This window comes from Bombyx mori, chromosome 26 (genome assembly GCF_030269925.1).
Source record: "Bombyx mori chromosome 26, ASM3026992v2".
Taxonomy (NCBI): domain Eukaryota; kingdom Metazoa; phylum Arthropoda; class Insecta; order Lepidoptera; family Bombycidae; genus Bombyx; species Bombyx mori.
The window spans coordinates 9042718-9063688 of NC_085132.1; the positions used below are offsets into that span (position 1 = coordinate 9042718).

The 20971-nt window shown below is 36.2% G+C and overlaps 2 protein-coding genes across 2 annotated transcripts; both read left to right on the plus strand.

Moving 5' to 3' along the window:
* Positions 1 to 2629: 2629 nt before the first annotated feature.
* LOC101740218 (uncharacterized) lies at positions 2630 to 7163 on the plus strand. The gene is made up of 4 exons (XM_004922035.4): positions 2630 to 2819; positions 4804 to 4977; positions 6120 to 6282; positions 7044 to 7163. Exons 1-4 carry the CDS (start codon positions 2727 to 2729, stop codon positions 7121 to 7123), a joined length of 510 nt encoding a protein of 169 aa, XP_004922092.1. The 5' UTR covers positions 2630 to 2726; the 3' UTR covers positions 7124 to 7163.
* A 2927-nt stretch (positions 7164 to 10090) lies between these two features.
* Positions 10091 to 20301, plus strand: LOC101740351 (uncharacterized). The gene is made up of 5 exons (XM_021348445.3): positions 10091 to 10296; positions 11859 to 11943; positions 12309 to 12418; positions 13279 to 13459; positions 20162 to 20301. The coding sequence occupies exons 1-5, from the start codon at positions 10210 to 10212 to the stop codon at positions 20212 to 20214; spliced, it is 516 nt and encodes a 171-aa protein (XP_021204120.1). The 5' UTR covers positions 10091 to 10209; the 3' UTR covers positions 20215 to 20301.
* The last annotated feature ends 670 nt before the right edge of the window (positions 20302 to 20971 follow it).

Sequence of the window (20971 nt, forward strand, 5' to 3'; positions counted from 1 at the left end):
ATGATGATGGTCTTAATAATGCGGTTTCTCCGACATACATATATTAGAAAACTTACCTCATATACTGATTTAACAAAAGGGCAAGAAGCATAGTTCATTACATCATGTATAAATTCTCACGCACACCTGAACCGGGATATTACTGGCCATGAATTATGAGTGTTTTGGACCCTTGTACGGAGGCCTTAATGGCGAAAACTCAGGGCTTAGACGGCCTTCGTTGAATAGAGCGTTGGCAACAAAAGGGTTTGCGCAAAAAACAATCTTTAATTTACATCCACTCAGATTGGGTTTAGGTGTCGGTCTGGAATTACACTGACCCGTCCCTTCCACTGATTGTCTTAAAAATATACTATGGGATTTACTGAAAAATATGCATGAATTACTCTGAGAATTGTACCCGACCCTTTGCCTCGAATTTCGAGACGATAATGTTACATTCAAATTCTGTACATTGATGTGCACGCAATTTAAATATATAGAGCCCAGTACGTATAAATGTTTAGGTTACGGCTAATTTACATTTGATAATTCATCAAAATTGTGCCTTTAGCGGACGGCTTGGTAGACTCGCGACGATTTTGTTTCTAAATCTTAAATTGTAGTAATTTTCTCTGATTTTCAGGGTTGTATTTGATTGATGAAAAACGAGATTTTTTAGGGCATTGCTGTGTAAAAATACTATTTTTTTATTTTTTATTGCTTAGATGGATGGACGAGCTCACAGCCCTCCTGGTGTTAAGTGGTTACTGGAGCCCATAGACATCTACAACGTAAATGCCGCCACCGACCTTGAGATATGAGTTTTAAGTTCTCAGTATAGTTACAACGGCTGCCCCACCTTTCAAACCGAAACGCGTTACTGCGTTACGGCAGAAATAGGCGGGATGGTGGTACCTACCCGTGCGGACTCACAAGAGGTCCTACCACCAGTAATTACGCAAATTATAATTTTGCGGGTTTGATTTTTATACACGATGTTATTCCTTCACCGTGGAAGTCAATCGTGAGCATTTGTTGAGTACGTATTTCATTAAAAAAATTGGTACCCGCCTGAGATGCGTTCACCGATGCATCGCTCAACACGAATGCACCGGACGTCTTATCCCTTAGGCCACGACGACTTTTAAACACACTCTAGAGACGTTTAAAAAAGTCGCCCGTTTGCAATCCTCTTGCAACCTTCGGGGCACGATTCCCCATCAATTTGCATCGAAATAGGCAACTAAACCGAGTTCGACATTAATAATTGTTATACAAGATCACGACGATCCAGAATTGTGCCGTGAAATAGTTGCTTCGAAAATTGCTCGCTTGGGTTCGATTACGAGTTTTTCTTTCATGATTTTAAGTAATTGTCCACATTTGTCTCTTTTTCCTTTCCTACCTAAGCCGATAACCTTGAGAGGCTATGTCAGCGTAACCTAACAAGTAGGTGAGCTCACGGGGCTCTAAACTGACGACTCTGCTAACACTAGCTCTAGCAAGAACTGCGCTTCGCAGAATCTACCACCGGATCGGAAACACGGCCTACTGAGAAGATCCGGCGAGAAACTCAGTGGGCTGTGTCTGTGGGTTAGTTTACTCGCAGAATCCTTCGTCGCAAGCGACGGGTTCGACGAGAACGATGACTTTTCTCGTATTTTAGGCACAATACCGACAGAGTAGTGGGTAGGACTCCCACAAGGTGAACCGATGACCTATTGAGATTCGCGGGGATCTGCTGAATGCAAGCAACGTAGGATCGATCGTTGTGGCGAGGCTTGGGTAGAACTATGTTCCGCAGTGGACGTGCACGGGCTAAAGAATAGATAGACAGCGAGAGACCTGCTAAAATTCTCATTTTTTTTTCATTACCGGTATGCCAAAATATATTATTAATACGTAAGAACTACAACTTGAAAATTCTGAAACACCAAACTTATAACCTCAGTCATGGTTATTTGATAAAAATAGATTTATGTATATTCTGAGATTTTTTAATAATAATATATCTTGTATGTTTCTGTAAGTTATCTATTTTAATCATTAATCATCATCATCATTAGCTTATGGCCGTTTACCGCTGGACACAGGACTTTCCCAACCTTCGCTGTGATGGTACACTGTGCGCTGCCTCTATTCTGCTGATTCCCGCAACATTTAAGCATGTCGTCCGTGTACCTCATGGGAGGTTAATAGTTATTTACAAGATAATAATACGCCAGTGAGTCTCTAAGCTATGAGGTACTTAGTTATTTAATACATTCAATATTAATATTTTAATATTGAAAATTTGAAAATGCGTTTGTTTGTTTGTGTTTTTGTATCTTTCTTTCACGTTGAAACGAAGTAAGAGATTAATATTTTGTTTTAGTGATTGTATTAGATTGACATAGACTATCTTTTATGAGGAAAAAACAACTCGTTTCCACGAGAAGTTATACTAACGCTTTTCCTTAACGACATGGGCGAAATCGCGGATAACATTTCGTATTATAATAAGATTGAAAAACATTTTATTAAAATGTTTGTGTTACGTGTTTTGGCGCGATCAGTAACTAGTTTCATTCGAATATCGACTTCTCGAAGAATTATAGTTATATAAGAAGAGTGAAACCTTTTTTTTTAAATAGCCTTCCGTCAAAACTCCGTGAGTCTTCTGTTACTGGCATACGTCAGACGAAATTATCAAGTATTTTAATGTAAACGCAAAAAAAATCCCTAAAATCTAATCATCATTCAAAATGAAGTTCATGGATAAGCTACCGACCGTTATAAGCTGTTGCTTCTGTTGTTTCTTAAGGGCTGGAACTGTGATGATAGCCGCATTTTCTTTCGTGAGTATCACTCCATAACACCTCATGAGGATTTGGTGTACGCACTAATTCATAATCTACCATAATGATAGAAGAATACGAAGAACTCAAATTAGATTAGTTAATTTGGTTTTCGGAACTGTATAGCACAGTTTTGGTATAGATGCTGTAATCATTTACTAACGGTAGGACGTCTTGTGAGTCCGCCCGGGTAGGTACCATCACTCTATTTCTGCCGTGAAGCAGTTATGAGACTTTAGAACTTATATCTCAAGGTGGGTGGGGCATTTACGTTGTAGATGTCTATGGGCTCCAGTAACCACTTAACACCAGGTGGGCTGTGAGCTCGTCCACCCAACTAAGCATCTAAGCAATAAATAAAAAATTATAGAAGAATACGAAAAACGCAAACTGGATTAGTTAATTTGGATTTTAAAACTGTATAGCACAGTTTTGGTCTATACTACAGCATCTATATGCTGTAATCATTTACCAATGGTAGGACGTCTTGTGAGTCCGCACGGTTAAGTACCACCACCCTGTCTATATCTGCCGTGAAGCAGTAATGCGTTCCGGTTTGAAAGATGGGGCAGCCGTTGTACTTTAAAAACTGAGACATTAGAACTCGTGTCCCAATGCGATATTTACGTTGTTGATGTCTATGGGCTCCGGTAGACACTTAACACCAGATGGGGCGTCAGCTTGGCCACCAATGTAAGCAATAATTGCTAATTTGAAATTGAATGAAGAAATTGATGATTTCAAAAAAATCTTTATAAAAAACTTTAACTTAAAACAAAAACAATGCTTATATATCTACGACATAATAATTTGAAATGGTAATTTATTTTTCAATTTTTAGTTGAATTTCAATTTTTTTACTTATTTTTTTTTTCAATTTTTTTTAATATTGAATTGTCATAGGTCCTTAACAAGTATACCAAATTTCGAGTTAATCCGACGTTTTGAAGGGGCTCAAAATCATGTTCAAAGATTCCGTTACATACTAACATACATACGTCTGAAACTAATAAAAGCGTATTAAAAATCCAATAACTGACACAAAAGTGACGAATGCCTTCCGTTCGTTCTAAAAAGGTATTTATTTATACGTGACACGGGAGCCGTGGTTCGTATACAAACATTCATCATCCAGCCCGCGACGCTGACATGTCAGCAATTATGATTTAACGTGATCACTCGCAGCGTTTTCCTTTTCAATTTGTGTCGCTTTAATAAGGCCGCGCGGGTCTCGCCTATTTCTGTCACGAAGCAATCCCGAATTTCGCTTCAAAGGTTAGAAAATGGTACTTAATAAGCGACGTTATTAGAATGTGAAAATACGTGTGGCGTAATTTACTCTTGCGCGTGGAAACGAATGGATATAACGAATTGATATAAAATAAAATTTTAAAAGAGTACACACATAGCATATATAAGTATACATAACATCTATATATTAATACGTGAAGCAAAAACTTTGTATCCCTTTTTACGAAAATTGCGCGGACGGAGGAGCATGAAATTTTCCACACTTATAGAAAATATAGAGAAGAAGCGCACAATGCTAATATTTTTTTTAAATAATGCATAAAAGATACATTAAATCAATAAATAAAACATTACACACACTACATACCATGTATTTGACGCACACACGCATGCATACTATTGATTGTCAAACTTTTGTTCTTGACGTCTGTGGTCAAATTGAGAATAGATTAAATATTGTTTGTCTTTGATAATATTTTTTATAGTGTAGCCTTGGCGAAATTTGTGATTATAGAAGTATAAAATACAATCATAATAGTGTACAAACTTACAATTCCTAATTAACTAATTATAGTCGAATTTCGACTACTGCGGGACCTCTAGTAAATAGAAATAGACAGCATAATTGTTATTACTAGAATATAATTTAGTGGTACATGTCTTTTGTTTTTTCTATAATTCCAAATTGAACTAGACGCTCGTAAAGTACTAATATTGAAAACCTCGTCCACAGATCGTCGGTTTGACTTTCGCGCCAAACGTGAACCAAACGTCCGGGTTCTGGGACATGGAGAATGTGCTCTCGAACTTCAGCACATCATCGGAGACGACGGTCCAAATGGTTCTGGGCATGGCGTCCATTTTGTTGTGCTCCGTCAGTGTTTTACTTCTATTGGGAGCTTGCTGTGTAAGTATTGTATTAAACTAGGTATCAGGGGTTTTGAAAATGCACTACTGCCTCACGTCAGTCAGGCAGGATGGTGGTACTTACACGTGCAAACTCACAAAGCGTCCTACCACGAGTAAAAGTATCTCTATAGGTATATTATTGAAGTGAAAACTTCTTTAGAATCGTTGTGATTTCAAACCGGATGCAACGGAAAAAACGACAGGTAAGAGACACAAATACAAAAATGTGTAGGATGAAGCCAGCAAAGAATGAGACAGAAATATACATACTATTTAATACAGCGCCATCTGTGAGATTTTTTAATACTAACGTGTGTATGAAAGCTCTTGTAGTGAATTTTAATTTAGGATTATACGTGAAATTAAAATATCAATTCACAGAGGGCGCTACCTTACAATTATTTACTAATGACAAAATTTTACATATACTTAAGACGTTTAGGATAATTGTATTTTAATTTTGGAAGGTTTCACTTCTACCACGTGTGAATTGCACACATGTATTTTTTTTTACAATTCGTTTTCGTCCGTGACCACGTAAACTGTGAAGTCTGGTACTAGATACGGCAGAAAGAATAAAAATAAGAAACACGCGTGATCAAAACGTAAAAATGGTTTTAATTACATAAGAAAAAAATTATAATACATAGTTTGGAAATAGCTTACGTCAACATTTTCATATACAATTAATTGTAAATTGTGCAATAAAACACATTTAGTTCAAGCGAATCACCATTGTTTTTTAATACGCTTTTATTAGCTTCAGACGTATGTATGTTTGTAATGGAATCTTTGAACATGACTTTCACCCCCTTCAAAACGTCGGATTGACTCGACATTTGGTACACTTATTAAGGATCGATGACAATTCAATATTTAAAAAAATATGGAAAAAAAAAAAATGGAAATCCACCAAAAAAATGAAAAAGACATAATAGTTTAAAAAAAATTGATTATAAATTTTAATAAATTTGAATTAAAAATAGTGTAAAGAAAATCATTTTATTGTAAAAAAAAGCGTGTGGTGCATGGTATCAGTAGCTATAAATATTTTATTAGATTTATTTTTCAGTGAAGCTTTTGCGATTCGAAGCTCGTTGTCGTCGTCCTTGATTTATGTGCTTTTGGCGTTTCTTTTAGAACTTACCGGTGCTGATCGAGATCTACCAGTGGGGGGCTATCGTCTACAGCAGCACAGTTGTCTTGCTCTTTACTTTCCTTAGCACGTTCTGTTTCTTCATCCACAATAACTGTCTGATGGCTGGAGGCGTTCTGCTCTGTCTTATCTTCGTTATAGTGCTTTGTGAGTATACTTTTGATAATTCATTTCCTAAATTCGTTTTTTTTTTTGGAACGAAGTTCCTTATGGGACGATGCGGAGGGATACCGTAACCGGGAAAAAACGTCCGTAACGTAAGATTTTTATTATTTATGTATTAGTATGATGGCTATGCAGTATATATAGTCAACGTGATGACGGTTATTATTATTTTTCATTTTTATCAATAAAAAAAATATAATAAAAAATGTATATCCGAATAATTATTTTCTTTATACCTCGAATAGAACTTAATATTTTTATAATAAGGAGCTTCGTTCCTATCCGGTGTCCCACGACACCACACATCTTTTTTTGTTTTATTTTTATAGTTTGGGAGGTAGTTGAACAAATTATCTGTCTAATAATGAGTAGGCGTTGTGGCTCATTAACGTCATTAATGGACTATTTACTAAATTAGCTTTTTTGTTGTTGTATTTTTATACTTTGGGAGGTAGTTGAACAAATTATCTGTCTAATGAGTAGGCGCTGTGGCTCATGGACATCAACAATGGCCTTATTTGAAGAAGGATATGTGTCATGTTCTCTGAAGATGCTAACGTACCAGTCGACTTACAATGATAGTGGTGGTTCTGTTGGTAATAGTATAGTGGCAAGTCAGAGTATGGGTTCGTAAGTTCTAATAGACTGTTTTTATAACTGTAATTCTTCAAGATCTTCTCTGGGTCATAAATTATTCTTTTTTTTTGTAGATTAACGTGTTTAATGTTGTTTGTTTTTTTCAGTGACCGCGTATTTCGTGCTTGTCGTGAATAGTTTGAGGATGTCTCTCAAGTACCTATCTGGTGATATTTCAGTGATATAAAATGTTTTGTTTTTTCAATTAAAATTGTGTGAAATATCGAGGAGTGTGTTTATATCCGATCATGGTAGATGGAAGAAGATTTTATTTTTGAATTAATGCTGTCGCTTCATATTTTTTAAACATATACAATTCACTGGACTCCATTTTATTGGCCCTTATTTATTCTATTGTCACCAGTGTTGCCAAGTTAAGCAGGCTCGTTTTTCACGGGAGTGAGGGAATACCTAGTCTTGCGACGCGCACGCTTTTCCTTAACATCGTATGCCAGCGACCATATGCCCTACCTCATTGTGATTGATTACCGTCGCATGATAATATCCAATAAATATTTACATATACCCCGCCAGAACTTGATCGAATTTCAGTGTATATATTCTTCTTATCAGTCCATGGACGTCTACTGCTGGACATAGGTCTCCCCCAAGCCTCGCCACAAAGACCGGTCCTGCACTGCCTGCATCCAGCGGATCCCCGCGGACCTCAATAGATCGTCGGCCCATCTTGTGAGAGGCCTACCCGCGCTACGTCTTCCAGTACGCGGTCGTATATATATAGGCATGGATATAAACATCTTCATTGCCATACGTATAAAGAAGATAAGTTTGCTAGCGAAGACAGTATATTGGTATCGTAGTCAAATAGCGCTGTTGCTCATTCTGTGATGAATACATCCTCTTTCACAGTAACTAGAGTATTGTTATTCTAGGCTATACGGCTAAAAAAGAACACAAAAACAAATTAATTTTATTTTATTGCATAGATGTGTGGACGATCTCACAGCTCATCTGGTGTTAAGTGGTTTCCGGAGCCCATAGACATCTACAACGTAAATGCGATACCCACCTTTAGATATATGTTCTAAGGTCCCAGTATAATTACAACGGCTGCCCCACCTTTCAACCCGAAACGCATTACTGCTTCACGGCAGAAATAGGCGGGGCGGTGATACCTACCCGTGCAGACTCACAAGTGGTCCTACCACCAGTAATTACGTAAATTATAATTTTGCGGGTTTGATTTTTACTACACGATGTTATTCCTTCACCGTGGAAGTCAATCGTGAACATTTGTTGAGTACGTATTTCATTAGAAAAATTGGTACCCGCCCGCGGGATTCGAACACCGGTGCATCGCTCGACACGATTGCACCGGACGTCTTATCCTTTAGGCCACGACGACTTCAGTTATTGTTCATAAATTAATAAATTTAATAAATGTTTCCGAAATGAATTGCTTTGCATTATCTAATAATGTAACGCGCTGTTATATGTTTGTTTCAAACAAACACCTGTAATAAAATATTCATGTCCGCGACGTATCTTTCACAAACAACGTCTCAATAAAAATATTACGATGCGAATAACCGAATGATGTTTGTTCATTTGTAAGAGTATATTGTTGAAGTGTGCGAGAAATATACTGAGTCGTATAAAAATATTCATTCATTCCTTTAGACGTAAAATTGAGAGGGTATTGTTTGCTTTTAGAAAGGCTAATGTACCGTCAGGTGTTAAGTGGCTACTGGAGCTTATTGGTGGTGTAACATGAACGAAGCTTTCCACCTTCAGCTATTTTTTTATTGCGTTTATAAGCAGACAAGCATACGGTTCGCCTCATGGTTACTGTCGCTGACGGGTACCAATACTAGGGGCACGACCAAGGTCTATCATTATCATCATCATCATCATCATCAGCCTTTATGCCCACTGCTGGACATAGGCCTATCGCTAAACCATAATTTTTCGCAATACCATACTGGATAAAATTTAGTTTTCCCGTTTTAAATGTTAATTTTTTATGATTTATTTTTATTTCATAGATGGGTGGACGAGCTTACAGCCCACCTGGTGTTAAGTAGTTACCGGAGCCCATAGACATCCACAACGTAAATGCCGCCACCCACCTTGAGATATGAGTTCTAAGGTCTCAGTATAGTTACAACGACTGCCCCCCCCGCCTTTCAAACCGAAACGCAATACCTACTGCTTCACGGCAGAAATAATGACTACTGTACTGAAACTCTGCCTAATTTAAAATAAAAATGAGCTTTTAATTCGAACATCAGTCTAGTTTTGTCACTGCAAATGTTTACCTTTTAATATTAGTATGAAAGTAGCGTATTCCATTAAGGAGAAAGCAGCAAGTGAAATGGGAAAATTGAATTTCCAAGAATTACAGTCTCCTCGATATCATTACTCATTTGTCTACGAGAGTGAAGCGGAGCTACGACTTCCAGCTACGAAGCGCTACGACGTAGCCAAAAACTAATTAACTGTCTAGACACAGTGCTCTGTCAGAGTATGTAACTTAATAATGGTATAGTTAGGTGTGGATCTCGTAATGAATTTTTTTGTTAAGCAACGATTTTTAAACCTATACAAAATAATGAGCACATCTAGAAGGCTTACGCTAGATATCTGCATCGAAGATATTGGGTTTCCCCGGAATGGAACTTGGAGGTTTTCTTAGAGTTGATTTGGCTGGTAAATTGAGCTAACGAGGAGTGGGAATGGAAACATTCAAGTCCAGGTGAAAATGGTCGTATTGAATGTCAATGTTTTTGGAATCTAATCATCTTATAAGCTTTTAAAATTTCTGAAGTTTGGCGGAAACGCGATGAGTGTAGTTTTGTGAATTATTTTATTTTGTTTGAACTGTTTAGTATCTGTGATATTTCACAAATTCCAAAAAATGAAACAGAGCCGCTAGACATAGCTTCTCGGGTTCTTCAAAAAAGTCCACTAAAGTCTCTGTAAATAACCTCTATTTTACTGAGACTTTATTTCATCCCATCTCATCTCGCCTTATTTAATTTCATCCCAATTGTTTACAGTCTAAAATAAATAAACTTCACCTCATTTCATCTACATAATTTTTCACTTATTTCACTCGATATTTTTTTTCATGTATTAGAATATATAAAAGATTAGGCTGGATCGTGTGATACCTTTGCTTTTCCTGTTCGCAAAATGCAAATACTGCTATTGAAAATTTCTGACAGACTTTTTTATTTATGTTGATTTTTGCAAAATTTTATAATAGTTTTGGTGTTTTATGAAAACTTTTACTAAACGATCTACTGCGAAATGTGTGAACTAATACCAGAAGCGGAGAATTGTTGTTATTTTATATCATTAAGGATCGGAATGCTTTTTATTTCCGTTCTAGCTATAGTGAGTGTGCACAATCATAACCTGTTTTGTAAACAAAATGATAAATTATCAAAATTTTCAATCATTTATTTCGCTAAATTAATTTTTTTGTTTAGTTTCAAAATAAAAAAAACCAAAATGATTATTTATTTATTGGTGTCCATTTTTCGCATTACATACAATTTCATGCTAAATTTGATTTACATACGACAAAGGCGTTGATGTGAGTGAGGTAGGTTGAAAATTACTATCGCTTCCGGCGAGTTGTTCTATAACTTGTTGGCGGCAGCTTAAAAAAAGCTTTTTTATGTCACAGAAAGCCAGAGGCTATGTCTATCTCCTATTCGTTCGTAATTGACATGAAAGTTGAGTTATCCAACCGAAACCTGAACTAAGATTCGGTTGGATCCAAGGTTGGTATAGGCAGAGCTGTCATCTAGCTAAAAATACCGGAATCCGTCCTTTTTTTTCGGTAGTCAAACTAGGCTTCGACCCATCTATTATTAAATAGTCGACGTCACTGACAGACATAATCAATGACAGGGGCATAGTCAAGCAGCTACGTAAATATGAACATTTTAGCATTTTGAATGAAGTAGGCGCTGGGTAAGTTTACATGTATTTTGTATCATTTTCCGACCATCCGAGCTAGTTTTAATAACAATTTAACCTAAATTTACGGTTCACCTATTATATAGTTGATCATTCGTCTGTGAGAACTAAAGTTTTCGTAACATTGGAAATAATAATAAAAAAATGAACCCTAAAGATAATTTTATGTTCAATGCTCGCGAAAACCGAAGAAAATTCTATTAATATTTATATAATAACTATCTGACCCGGCAAACGTTGTTTTGCCAAATATAAGATTTCTAGAGAATTTCTAGTATAGAAAAAAAAAACTTTTTGTAAGTGTGTAAGGTAAATGAGTGAAAGAAGCATGTAGCGCTGTGAACGATGAGGGAATATAAAAATAACAAAACCTCATTCAACCACATAACGCCTCATTATAAAAAAAAAAAATCTCCAAAAAAATAAAAAATAGGGTTGGACAACCTTTATCACTTAGGAGTATAAAAATTGATAGTAACCGATTCTCAGACCTACTGAACATGCATATAAAATTTCATAAAAATCGATCAAACCGTTTCAGAGGAGTATGGTAAATAGCATTGTGACACGAGAATTTTATATATAAGACTAGCGACCCGCCCTCGCTTCGCTTCGGAAACATTCAATTGATAGCTGAGTCTCGCAATGTTACCCGCGACTATTGTCGTATCGCAGGTGACGCCGCGGGGCGAAGCTAGTCTAAAAAAAGTAGCCTAAGTTTCTCCTTATATCATCAGCTACCTATCAGTTAAAGTCTCGTCAAAATCGGTCCATCCGTTCCAGACATTAGCCGGAACAAACAGACAGAGACAAAAATTGTAAAAAATGTTATTTTGGTGTAATTACCGTATATATATTCATATGCATGTAGTAAAAAGCGGTTATTTCAATATTACAAACAGACACTCCAATTTTATTTATATGTATAGATATATAATGCTATATAATACATTGTTAATCCTATATTGCAGACGACTGGAGGTATTACGCTGAGCGTCATAGAGCAACACTCCAACGTTAGTTATGACAATCTGAAGAATGTTACCACAATCAGAGGTGAATTCAATAAAATGTTATTCGGTCTTATCCAGACATATAATGCCTGAGTATGAATAGTAACTATACTGAGACCTTAGAAGTCATATCTCAAGGTGGGTGGCGGCATTTACGTTGTAGATGTCTATGGGCTCCGGTAACCAATTAACACCAGGTGGGCTGTGAAATCGTCCTGCTGTGAAATGTGACAATAGACCCATAATAATGTTCAAACTTATAATTTAAATTAATTATAGTCGAGTTTCGACCATTGGGCGACCACTAGTCATTGCAAATGTCCCTTTGTTTAACATTTAATCTAACGAAGATTCGATATGTTTTTGTGTAAAATAACACTTAACTTAAGCATGTGTTTTCTGCTGTAGATCCCAACAAAGCGTTCTCACACATCGGGTCGCTGATAAGGTCCGGAGTTACAACCATGTCGGTGTTCTTTATGCTGATGGGCGTCGTTCTGCTATTTGGTACTCTGACTGTTAGTCTTATTTAGAAGCGAAATTTATTAACCGACTTTTTCGGAGGTTTTTTATTCGATAATTTTTTTGAAACGAAATTCCTTATGGGAGGATGCGGAGGGGTACCCTAACCGGGAAAAAACGTCCGTAACGTAAGATTTTAATTAGTAATGCACATAGTGTACGACTTAACTTTGTAATAACGTACAAAAAATAACATATTTTTTTATCATTCATTGACCACGATCTCAGAGCGTTCGTTTGCGCAATACACTAACTCTTATGCAAACAACCGTGAATGAAGTGTACCACAATAAGTTCGCGCGTTACCGAATGACTGTGGGTTGTTGCGAAACCTCCAGTTTTATTTTTTTATACCTCGAATAGAACTTAAAATTAATATTTTTATAATAAGAAACTTCGTTCCTATCCGGTGTCCCACGACACCACACTTCTTTTTAAGGTGGTTTTTCGAAGTTGAACTTCTTTATGCACGCTTGAGTTGTAGAGTGAGCTGGTTAATGCGTGACGAGAGCGTTACGAAAAGTGTGATCGGGCGAAGCGAACGGGAGTTGAGAGGGAGATATAAGTTAGTGAAGGTAGAAAGGGAGAGTGTTATATTTCGTATATTACTCTAGGGGCAAGAGAGTGGGTGCGAGCACACATTTTCTTTCTTTCACTCTCTCATAACCAGTTAAATTACGTATGTATATCTTAAAAACATAGCTGGCCTATTATATTATCTGTGTCACACTGTAGGAGCAAGCGAGAAAGCAGTGTGTGCATACTACCTTTCTCTCTTAAAGAGTAGTTTAATTTTTTTTTATTTTGTATTTCTATGGAAACCGCATCCTCTCGATTACAATAACCTTTCTTTCAGAACTCCGAAGGGATGGTCCAAGTATTCGTATGGGTCCTGTTCTTGAACATAGTATTTGCGTTCTTTCTCGTCATCGCAATTTGCTTCGAGTGCGTGCTATATGACGACAGATGTATCTTTGGGGAGATGGACTGGCTCTCGTCGTCCGCTTTGCTTGTGCTCATAATAACATATTTATTTCGTAAGTAGTCTCTTGATAATTAGTCACACCGATAAAGATTACACTGGGTCAGACTATCGAAATACTTATAACTGTATCAATTTGGATACAATAAATGATAGTTTAAAAAAACTAGAAAAAATACGCTTTTATAGTAAATCCAACTAAAAAATTGAAAATAAATTTTAATTAAAAATAGTGTAAGAAAAAATGATTTTATTGTAAAAAAAGAATGGGGTGCTTGGTATCAGTGGTTACAAATATTTTATGAACAGATATGAGTAGAAGGGTTATTTTGATAATATCCCGAAAAGCACCCTACGCTTTTTTACAATAATTTTTTTTTTTTCTTACACTATTTTTAATTCAAATTTATTAAAAATTTTTTTCATTATTTAGTTCAATTTCAATTTTTTCAATTTTTTTTAAATATTGAATTGTCATCAGTCCTTAGTAAGTATGCCAAACTTTTGAGTTAGTCCGACGTTTTGAAGAGGGTCAAAATCATGATCAAATATTCAGATTCATACTAACACACATACGTCTGAAGCTAATAAAAGCGTATTAAAAATATACAGCCTTGGCGTGTTTGATAATATTAAAAAGTGATTCTTATTTCAATGGTATATTTTTGGGTCAATATTTTATCTTACACGTTAAAGCCGAACTTTTTCTTGTACAATAAAGAGTTTTTCAAACCTCAAAGTGGGTGGTATTTAATACTAAAGAATCCAATGTTACAAAAATACTTTTCTATGGCGTTTTTATCTATATATTAATACGTGAAGCAAAAACTTTGTACCCCTTTTTACGAAAATTGCGCGAACGGAGGAGTATGAAATTTCTCACACTTATAGAGAATATAGAGAAGGAGTGCACAATGCTAATATTTTTTTACAACAATGAATAAAAGATAATTTAAATCAATAAAGAAAACATTACACACACTACCATGTATTTGACACAACACATACATAAAAATGTACTCTTTATTTACTGTCAATTGGGAAACTTTTGTTATTCTTTAAAAAGTCTGGGGTCGAATTGAAAATAGTAGATTAATATTGTTAGTCTTTAATATTATTGATCTGTAGTGCAGTTTTGGCGAATACTATGATTATAGTCGAAATATAATAGTGTTTGACAATAGAATCATAATAATGTTTAAACTTATAATTTTAAATAAATTATAGTCGAATCTCGACTACTGCGGGGCCACTAGTTTTCATAAAACTGTAAATTACTTCAGGCGGACGGGACGGTAGATGTTCAAATAGCTGGACGAATCGAATTTATTCGTCAAATAATTTGATGGACTTAACTTTTATAGCAAGTTTTTTTTGCTATATTTGAGAAGCGCCGCGTAAACGATGTTTGCCAAACTTTCATGACTTATTTGTAGGGATCAAACACTCACACATAAAAACGAGCTTCACAAACAGTGTTACACGTTTTCTCTGGATTTTATTGTGAACGGATTCATCATAAGCAAAAAAGATCAAGCATTAACGTATAATTTAATATTTGTTTTACGCAAAAATCTCAACCATACAGATTTGCGAGTGCTCTGAGGGATTGTTCGAGATGATACCGGCATCTCGTTTTTACCATCGCACCGCCCGCCACCGTAGTAGAGTTCATCCATACTACCTGGAGCCACTGCGGTCATCCACAGTGCGTTTCCAGAGGTCTTTTTTGCCACGTACCATCCGGCTATGGAATGAGCTCCCCTCCACGGTGTTTCCCGAGCGCTATGGCATGTCCTGCTTCAAACGAGGCTTGTGGAGAGTATTGAGCGGTAGGCAGCGGCTTGGCTTTACCCCTGGCATTGCTGAAGTTCATGGGCGACGGTAACCACTCACCATCAGGTGGGCCGTATGCTCGTCTGCCTACAAGGGCAATAAAAAAAAAATTGTGTGTAACACACACACAATTTTTTATTTATTTTGCCTGTTAGTGGCAAGTAGTTTAGTTAGTGTGCCTGGTATTTATAGAGCTAACCTAAAAGTTGTTCCGTAATTATTTAGAATACGTTAAAGCTTATTGCATTTACTGATATTCAATTCGAAAAGTTCCAATGATGATCTTAAGCTACTTCACTTGCGTCGAGAGAAATAAACAAATGAAAAGGGCATTACGAGAAACGTTAAACTAAAGTCAATGATTTAGCCACCAAAAAACCTTCGGGAAATACTTCTCGGAAACCTTATAGGTAGTATTTACTTTCTTGGAAATCGACGTTCCCTCCACGCTTGGTGCCACTGAGCTCTGAAAGCGCTGTTCATAGTCGTAATACATAATTTATTTAATACATAGTAGCTGGTATCCCCTTATAGTAAAAACGAAATCTTAAGTCAAAGTCAAACAAAGCCAGACCTCCAGATACTCTGAGCTCCTTCGGACTGTAGATAAGCATTAATCAGTAAGCATTGCTCATAAACTATTAAAAAAAAGCTAGTACAATTATCAAGCATCGCCGAACAACAACTTAGTTGGCCGTGACCACGAAAACTGTGGAGTATATCGAACGTGAGAAATTCTAAGAGAAAGCGATATTACTGTTACATCGGTACGAGTAACGCCGTCTGTCATCGGATAGCAGAAACGAACATTAAAAGAACTAGTAATATCGAGAACGCTCGAGAAGCATAACGCCATCTATTATGAAATAGCGGAAACACATTGAAACGACTCGCCCTATTGGGAATGTTCTCGATAATTGTAGAGTTCTCGTGTCGACTATAAAAGCGTTGCAGATTATGACACGAAAGCAGTCAGTAATCGGATCTACTCGAAGCGAAAAAACAAACGCTACTCGAAGCGAAACACAGCAAACGGATCACCTGAAGCGAAGCGGAAGAAGTGAATTACGAATTGTAAAGTATTATGTAAGTGGTCTAAGTGTTTTTTTATTATTGCTTAAATGTGTGGATGAGCTCACAGCCCACCTGGTGTTAAGTGGTTACTGGAGCCCATAGACATCTACAACGTAAATGCGCCACACACCTTGAGATATAAGTTCTAAAGTCTCAGTATAGCTACAAAGGCTGCCCCACCTTTCAAACCGAAATGCATTACTGCTTCACGGCAGAAATAGGCGGGGTGGTGGTACCTACCCGTGCGGACTCACAAGAGGTCCTACCACCAGTAATTACGCAAATTATAATTTTGCGGGTTTGATTTTAATTACACGATGTTATTCCTTCATGTTTAATAGAGTTTTAATTTGTACTTCGGTGAAAGTTTTATTTATCCCGAACCCTTTATAACATTATTTAACCAATTAGTGACCGTAACACGGCCACTATTATGTGTGCCGGACTTGTCTTCCTTCGAAAGCTGCAACAACATATGAAGAAGCAACAAGCTCTATGATATAATAGATAGAGATCCTTATATGCCAATTGATATCGCGACTATATCAGTTCTTCAGAGATCCGAACTCTGGGATATTATAGAACAGTACTTACGCGTAAATTAAGCTATGGAGCAAGTCGATTGTATTTAGAAGCACGTTCACTGATTCAAGTTCACGTTCCGTCTTAATAAATAATTAATAAACTAGAAAATTCTCCGTAAATAGCCTTATCAGTAATTGATTCTCTGAAAGCTTAATAAAGTATGGAAGTTTACGAATATTCACGATTTTAAAACGTTGAAGATTCTACGTTCTAAATATTATTATTATTTAGATAGAGATTTTTATTCCATTGAGATTTTGATCTCGTTTCTAGCTGAGTGCTTGTGTTGCCGTCTCTATGTGGCTCCTAAGTGCTACGTATGCTATGTGTGCGTAAGCTAATAAATTTATAAGATTTATTTTATAGAAGAAGGCGTAGTAGTATTTTATTTAGTTTTCTTGAGTCGTAGACATAATCAAAACTGGTTTTACGGTTTGATCTTGCCTATTATCGACATTATATAATACTACTAGCGGCCCGCTCCGGCTCCGCTCGGGTCTTTAACAAAAACGGCAACGATATTTGACTTTGTTTTATTTTTTTAAATAAAAGAACACTTATTGCGGCATAACTATAATAGTTAGATATATGCTGACGCTTCACTTTTTGTAAATAATAATGTGTTCTACAAAGTCGTAGTACATTATTTTATTCTATCATTAATAGTTTTCGCAGGGCACGCGATGTTAAGAATGTTTTAGTATTTTTACACCTTGAGTTACATTATTAGAGTTTTAGTAAGGATCCGTAATTTTTTTCAAAAAAAGATTATAACCTATGTCACTCGGGAATAGTGTAGCTTCCAAACAGTGAAAGAATTTTTCAAATCGGTTCAGTAGTTTCGGAACCTATTCAATACAAACAAACAAACAAATCGTTCCTATTTATAATATTAGTATAGACTAGCGGCCCGCTCCGGCTTCGCTCGGGTCTTTAACAATTTTTTTAGTAAGGATACCTAATTTTTGTTAAAAAAAAATAGCCTATGTCACTCGGAGATAGTGTAGCTTCCAAACAGTGAAATAATTTTTCAAATCGGTTCAGTAGTTTCGGAGCCTATTCAATACAAACAAACAAACAAATCGTTCCTTTTTATAATATTAGTATAGATATCCCGATGTAACGAATACTTTACAGTTTTCGATATTATTAAAATTAATTTTACGAAAAAGGCATTCGATTAAAATTCAATTTGCTTTCGAATTTCTCCAATATCAAAACTATTACGTGTCGAATGTGTGAATTTATTTCTTCTTTTTTTATGTTAGATGTTTTAAGCAATTCAAATATGTATTCCTTCACCTAGTGTTGATCAAGCTGTCGAATAGTCTCCGCTTAATTATTCGTGCAAACAACCAATAAAGTATTTCATTATAGCTTATTAATTCAATTGATATTAATAAACACGGCATTGGTGTCGTCAATTTCCTTTGATGTGTGATAATTTAATGTGTATACGCCCTTTGAATTCGCTTTTCAATAAGCAGTGGCTTATCTGTGCCCCTGGCATTGCTGATGTCCACGAGCGACAGTCACCACTCACTATCAGATCGACTGTATGTTTATCTGACAAGAACGTCATAATAGTGTTACGGCGATAAGAGTAACGCCATCTATCGCCGAATAGTCGAACGGATATCGAAGGAGTACCCAGAATGCTCGAAAATTACAACGCCATCTATTGTCAGATAGCCGAAACTGCTACTAGAGAGGTGTGGAATATTCTCGATAATTCTAGGGATGAGGTATCGGCTATAAAAGCGTTGTAGGGATGGCACGCAGAGTCAGTCAGTAATCGGAACTACTCGAAGCGAAACAGCGAAGGGATCACCCGAAGCGAAGCGGAACAAGCGAATTGAAAGTTTTAAAGTGTTTGTTGAGCGTTTTAAAGTGTTTTAGTGTCTTCAGTGTTGAATACAGTTTTTAAGTTGTACTTTGGTGGAATTTTATTTATCTCGTACCCCAGTGCGTAACAATAGTAAAGTTTACTGAGAAAAACGTGGTCAACTGATTTAAATCAACTCTCTCTCCGTTAAACGACAAAGCAAGGCCCAACTAATTCGTTCACCAGACGGACACAAAAGTTTCATACTGACGCGCGACGTACATATGGCAACGAGCTTTTTTTTTATTTTTTGAGCTTTCAGACCGAAGCTTACTAATTGAAAGTGGACCGTAGGAAAACGTACGAAAAAAACATTAATGAACTAAAAAGCTGTCTGCTGCTGTCTGGTTTCATGGAAATTAACTTCGCTGTGAAATATTTGGAACTGTTTTATTTCGCTCATCTATTTAATACAGAATAAGAGGATCATTGAAAAAATATCGTTTATGTTTGATTTTTCAGAACATCACGGCTTCATCAATAATTATCAAACTAATTATATGTACTTATGCTTACAGAAGCAAATAATTTTTATTTCGTCCATTTCCTAAGGTGTAGTAGCTTATTTCTGCATATTACTATGGGCTAGTCGTTTATTTTTATATATTACTAAAGGTCAGAAGTTTATTTTATATTGAGTGCAGTGGATTTATGATGATGTATTCAGTTTGCAGTGAGCCAATGGTTTATTTCTAATTATTGCTACCGGCCAGTAGATTTATAGTGTTTTTGGGTTTGCTTATAAGGCCAGTATTTTATTTGTGTTACCATTATAGAAACAGTTTTGATATATTGTGTATTATAATATTCGATTTTTTTTTCTTTATTGCCCTTATAGGCAGACAGGCATACGACTCACCTGATGGTTACCGTCGCCCATAGACCTCAGCAATGCCAGGGGCAGAGCCAAGCCGCTGCCTACCGTGCCAATGCTACTTAACTTCCTTATCCTATTAGCAAATAACTTAAAAATAAATCTGTAAAATCCATCAAGCCGTTCTCTTGTAATGTGCTCCGTCATGCGGTAAGACTTCTGATTTTAATACACTTTTATTAGCTTCAGACGTATGTATGTTTGTAACGGACTCTTTGAACATGATTTTAACCCCCTCCAAAATGTCGGATTAACTCGAAATTTGGTATACTTATTTATTAAGGACTGATGACAATTCAAATTAAAAATAAAATAAATAAAAACCAAATAATTAAAATTTAACTAAAAATGAAAAATAAATAATAGTTTAAAAAAACTAACAAAATACGCTTTTATAGAAAATCCAACTAAAAAAATAGAAAATCAATTAAATAAAATTATCAATAAAATAAAATTTATTTTCTTTTATTCATTTATTTACATAGATATATTTTTTGTTACAGTTTGGATATATTTTATATCTGTGGCGAACGGTTACGTTATGAACGAAAGCTAGTGAAAATAAACACGAAAATCATGCAAGGAGTAAGTTAAGCTGTATTTATTTTGTTATTGAATAAATAAACGTTCTCAGCGCTTGTGATTTATTTTTCATTTCATTATGCATTTTTTTCCCGAAGCAGGAATTTTAGAACGTTAATTAAATTGCTCGAATTCACGATGCATCTGAAGTCGTCGTGGCCTAACGGATAAGACGTCCGGTGCATTCGTGTTGAAGCGATGCACCCGGTGTTCGAATCTCAGGCGGGTACCAATTTTTCTAATGAAATACGTACTCAACAAATAATCACGATTGACTTCCACGGTGAAGGAATAACATCGTGTAATAAAAATCAAACCCGCAAAATTATAATTTGCGTAATTACTGGTGGTAGGACCTGTTGTGAGTCCGCGCGGGTAGGTACCACCTCCCTGCCTATTTCTGCCGTGAAGCAGTAATGCGTTTCGGTTTGAAGGGTGGGGCAGCCGTTGTAACTATACTGAGACCTTACAACTTATATCTCAAGGTGGGTGGCGACATTTACGTTGTAGATGTCTATGGCCTCCAGTAACCACTTAACACCAGGTGGGCTGTGAGCTCGTCCACCCATCTAAGCAATAAAAAAAAAATATGCACCAGTGTAAAATTTATTTTGTGTAAAATCCAATTCTATTTTCGGCAAAGTCGCGAGCTTATTATTGTCAAACTCTTCACACAAATAACCCGGCTCTCGGTGCTTTTAATTAGAACGTGCTTCTCCTGGGGAGAAAAA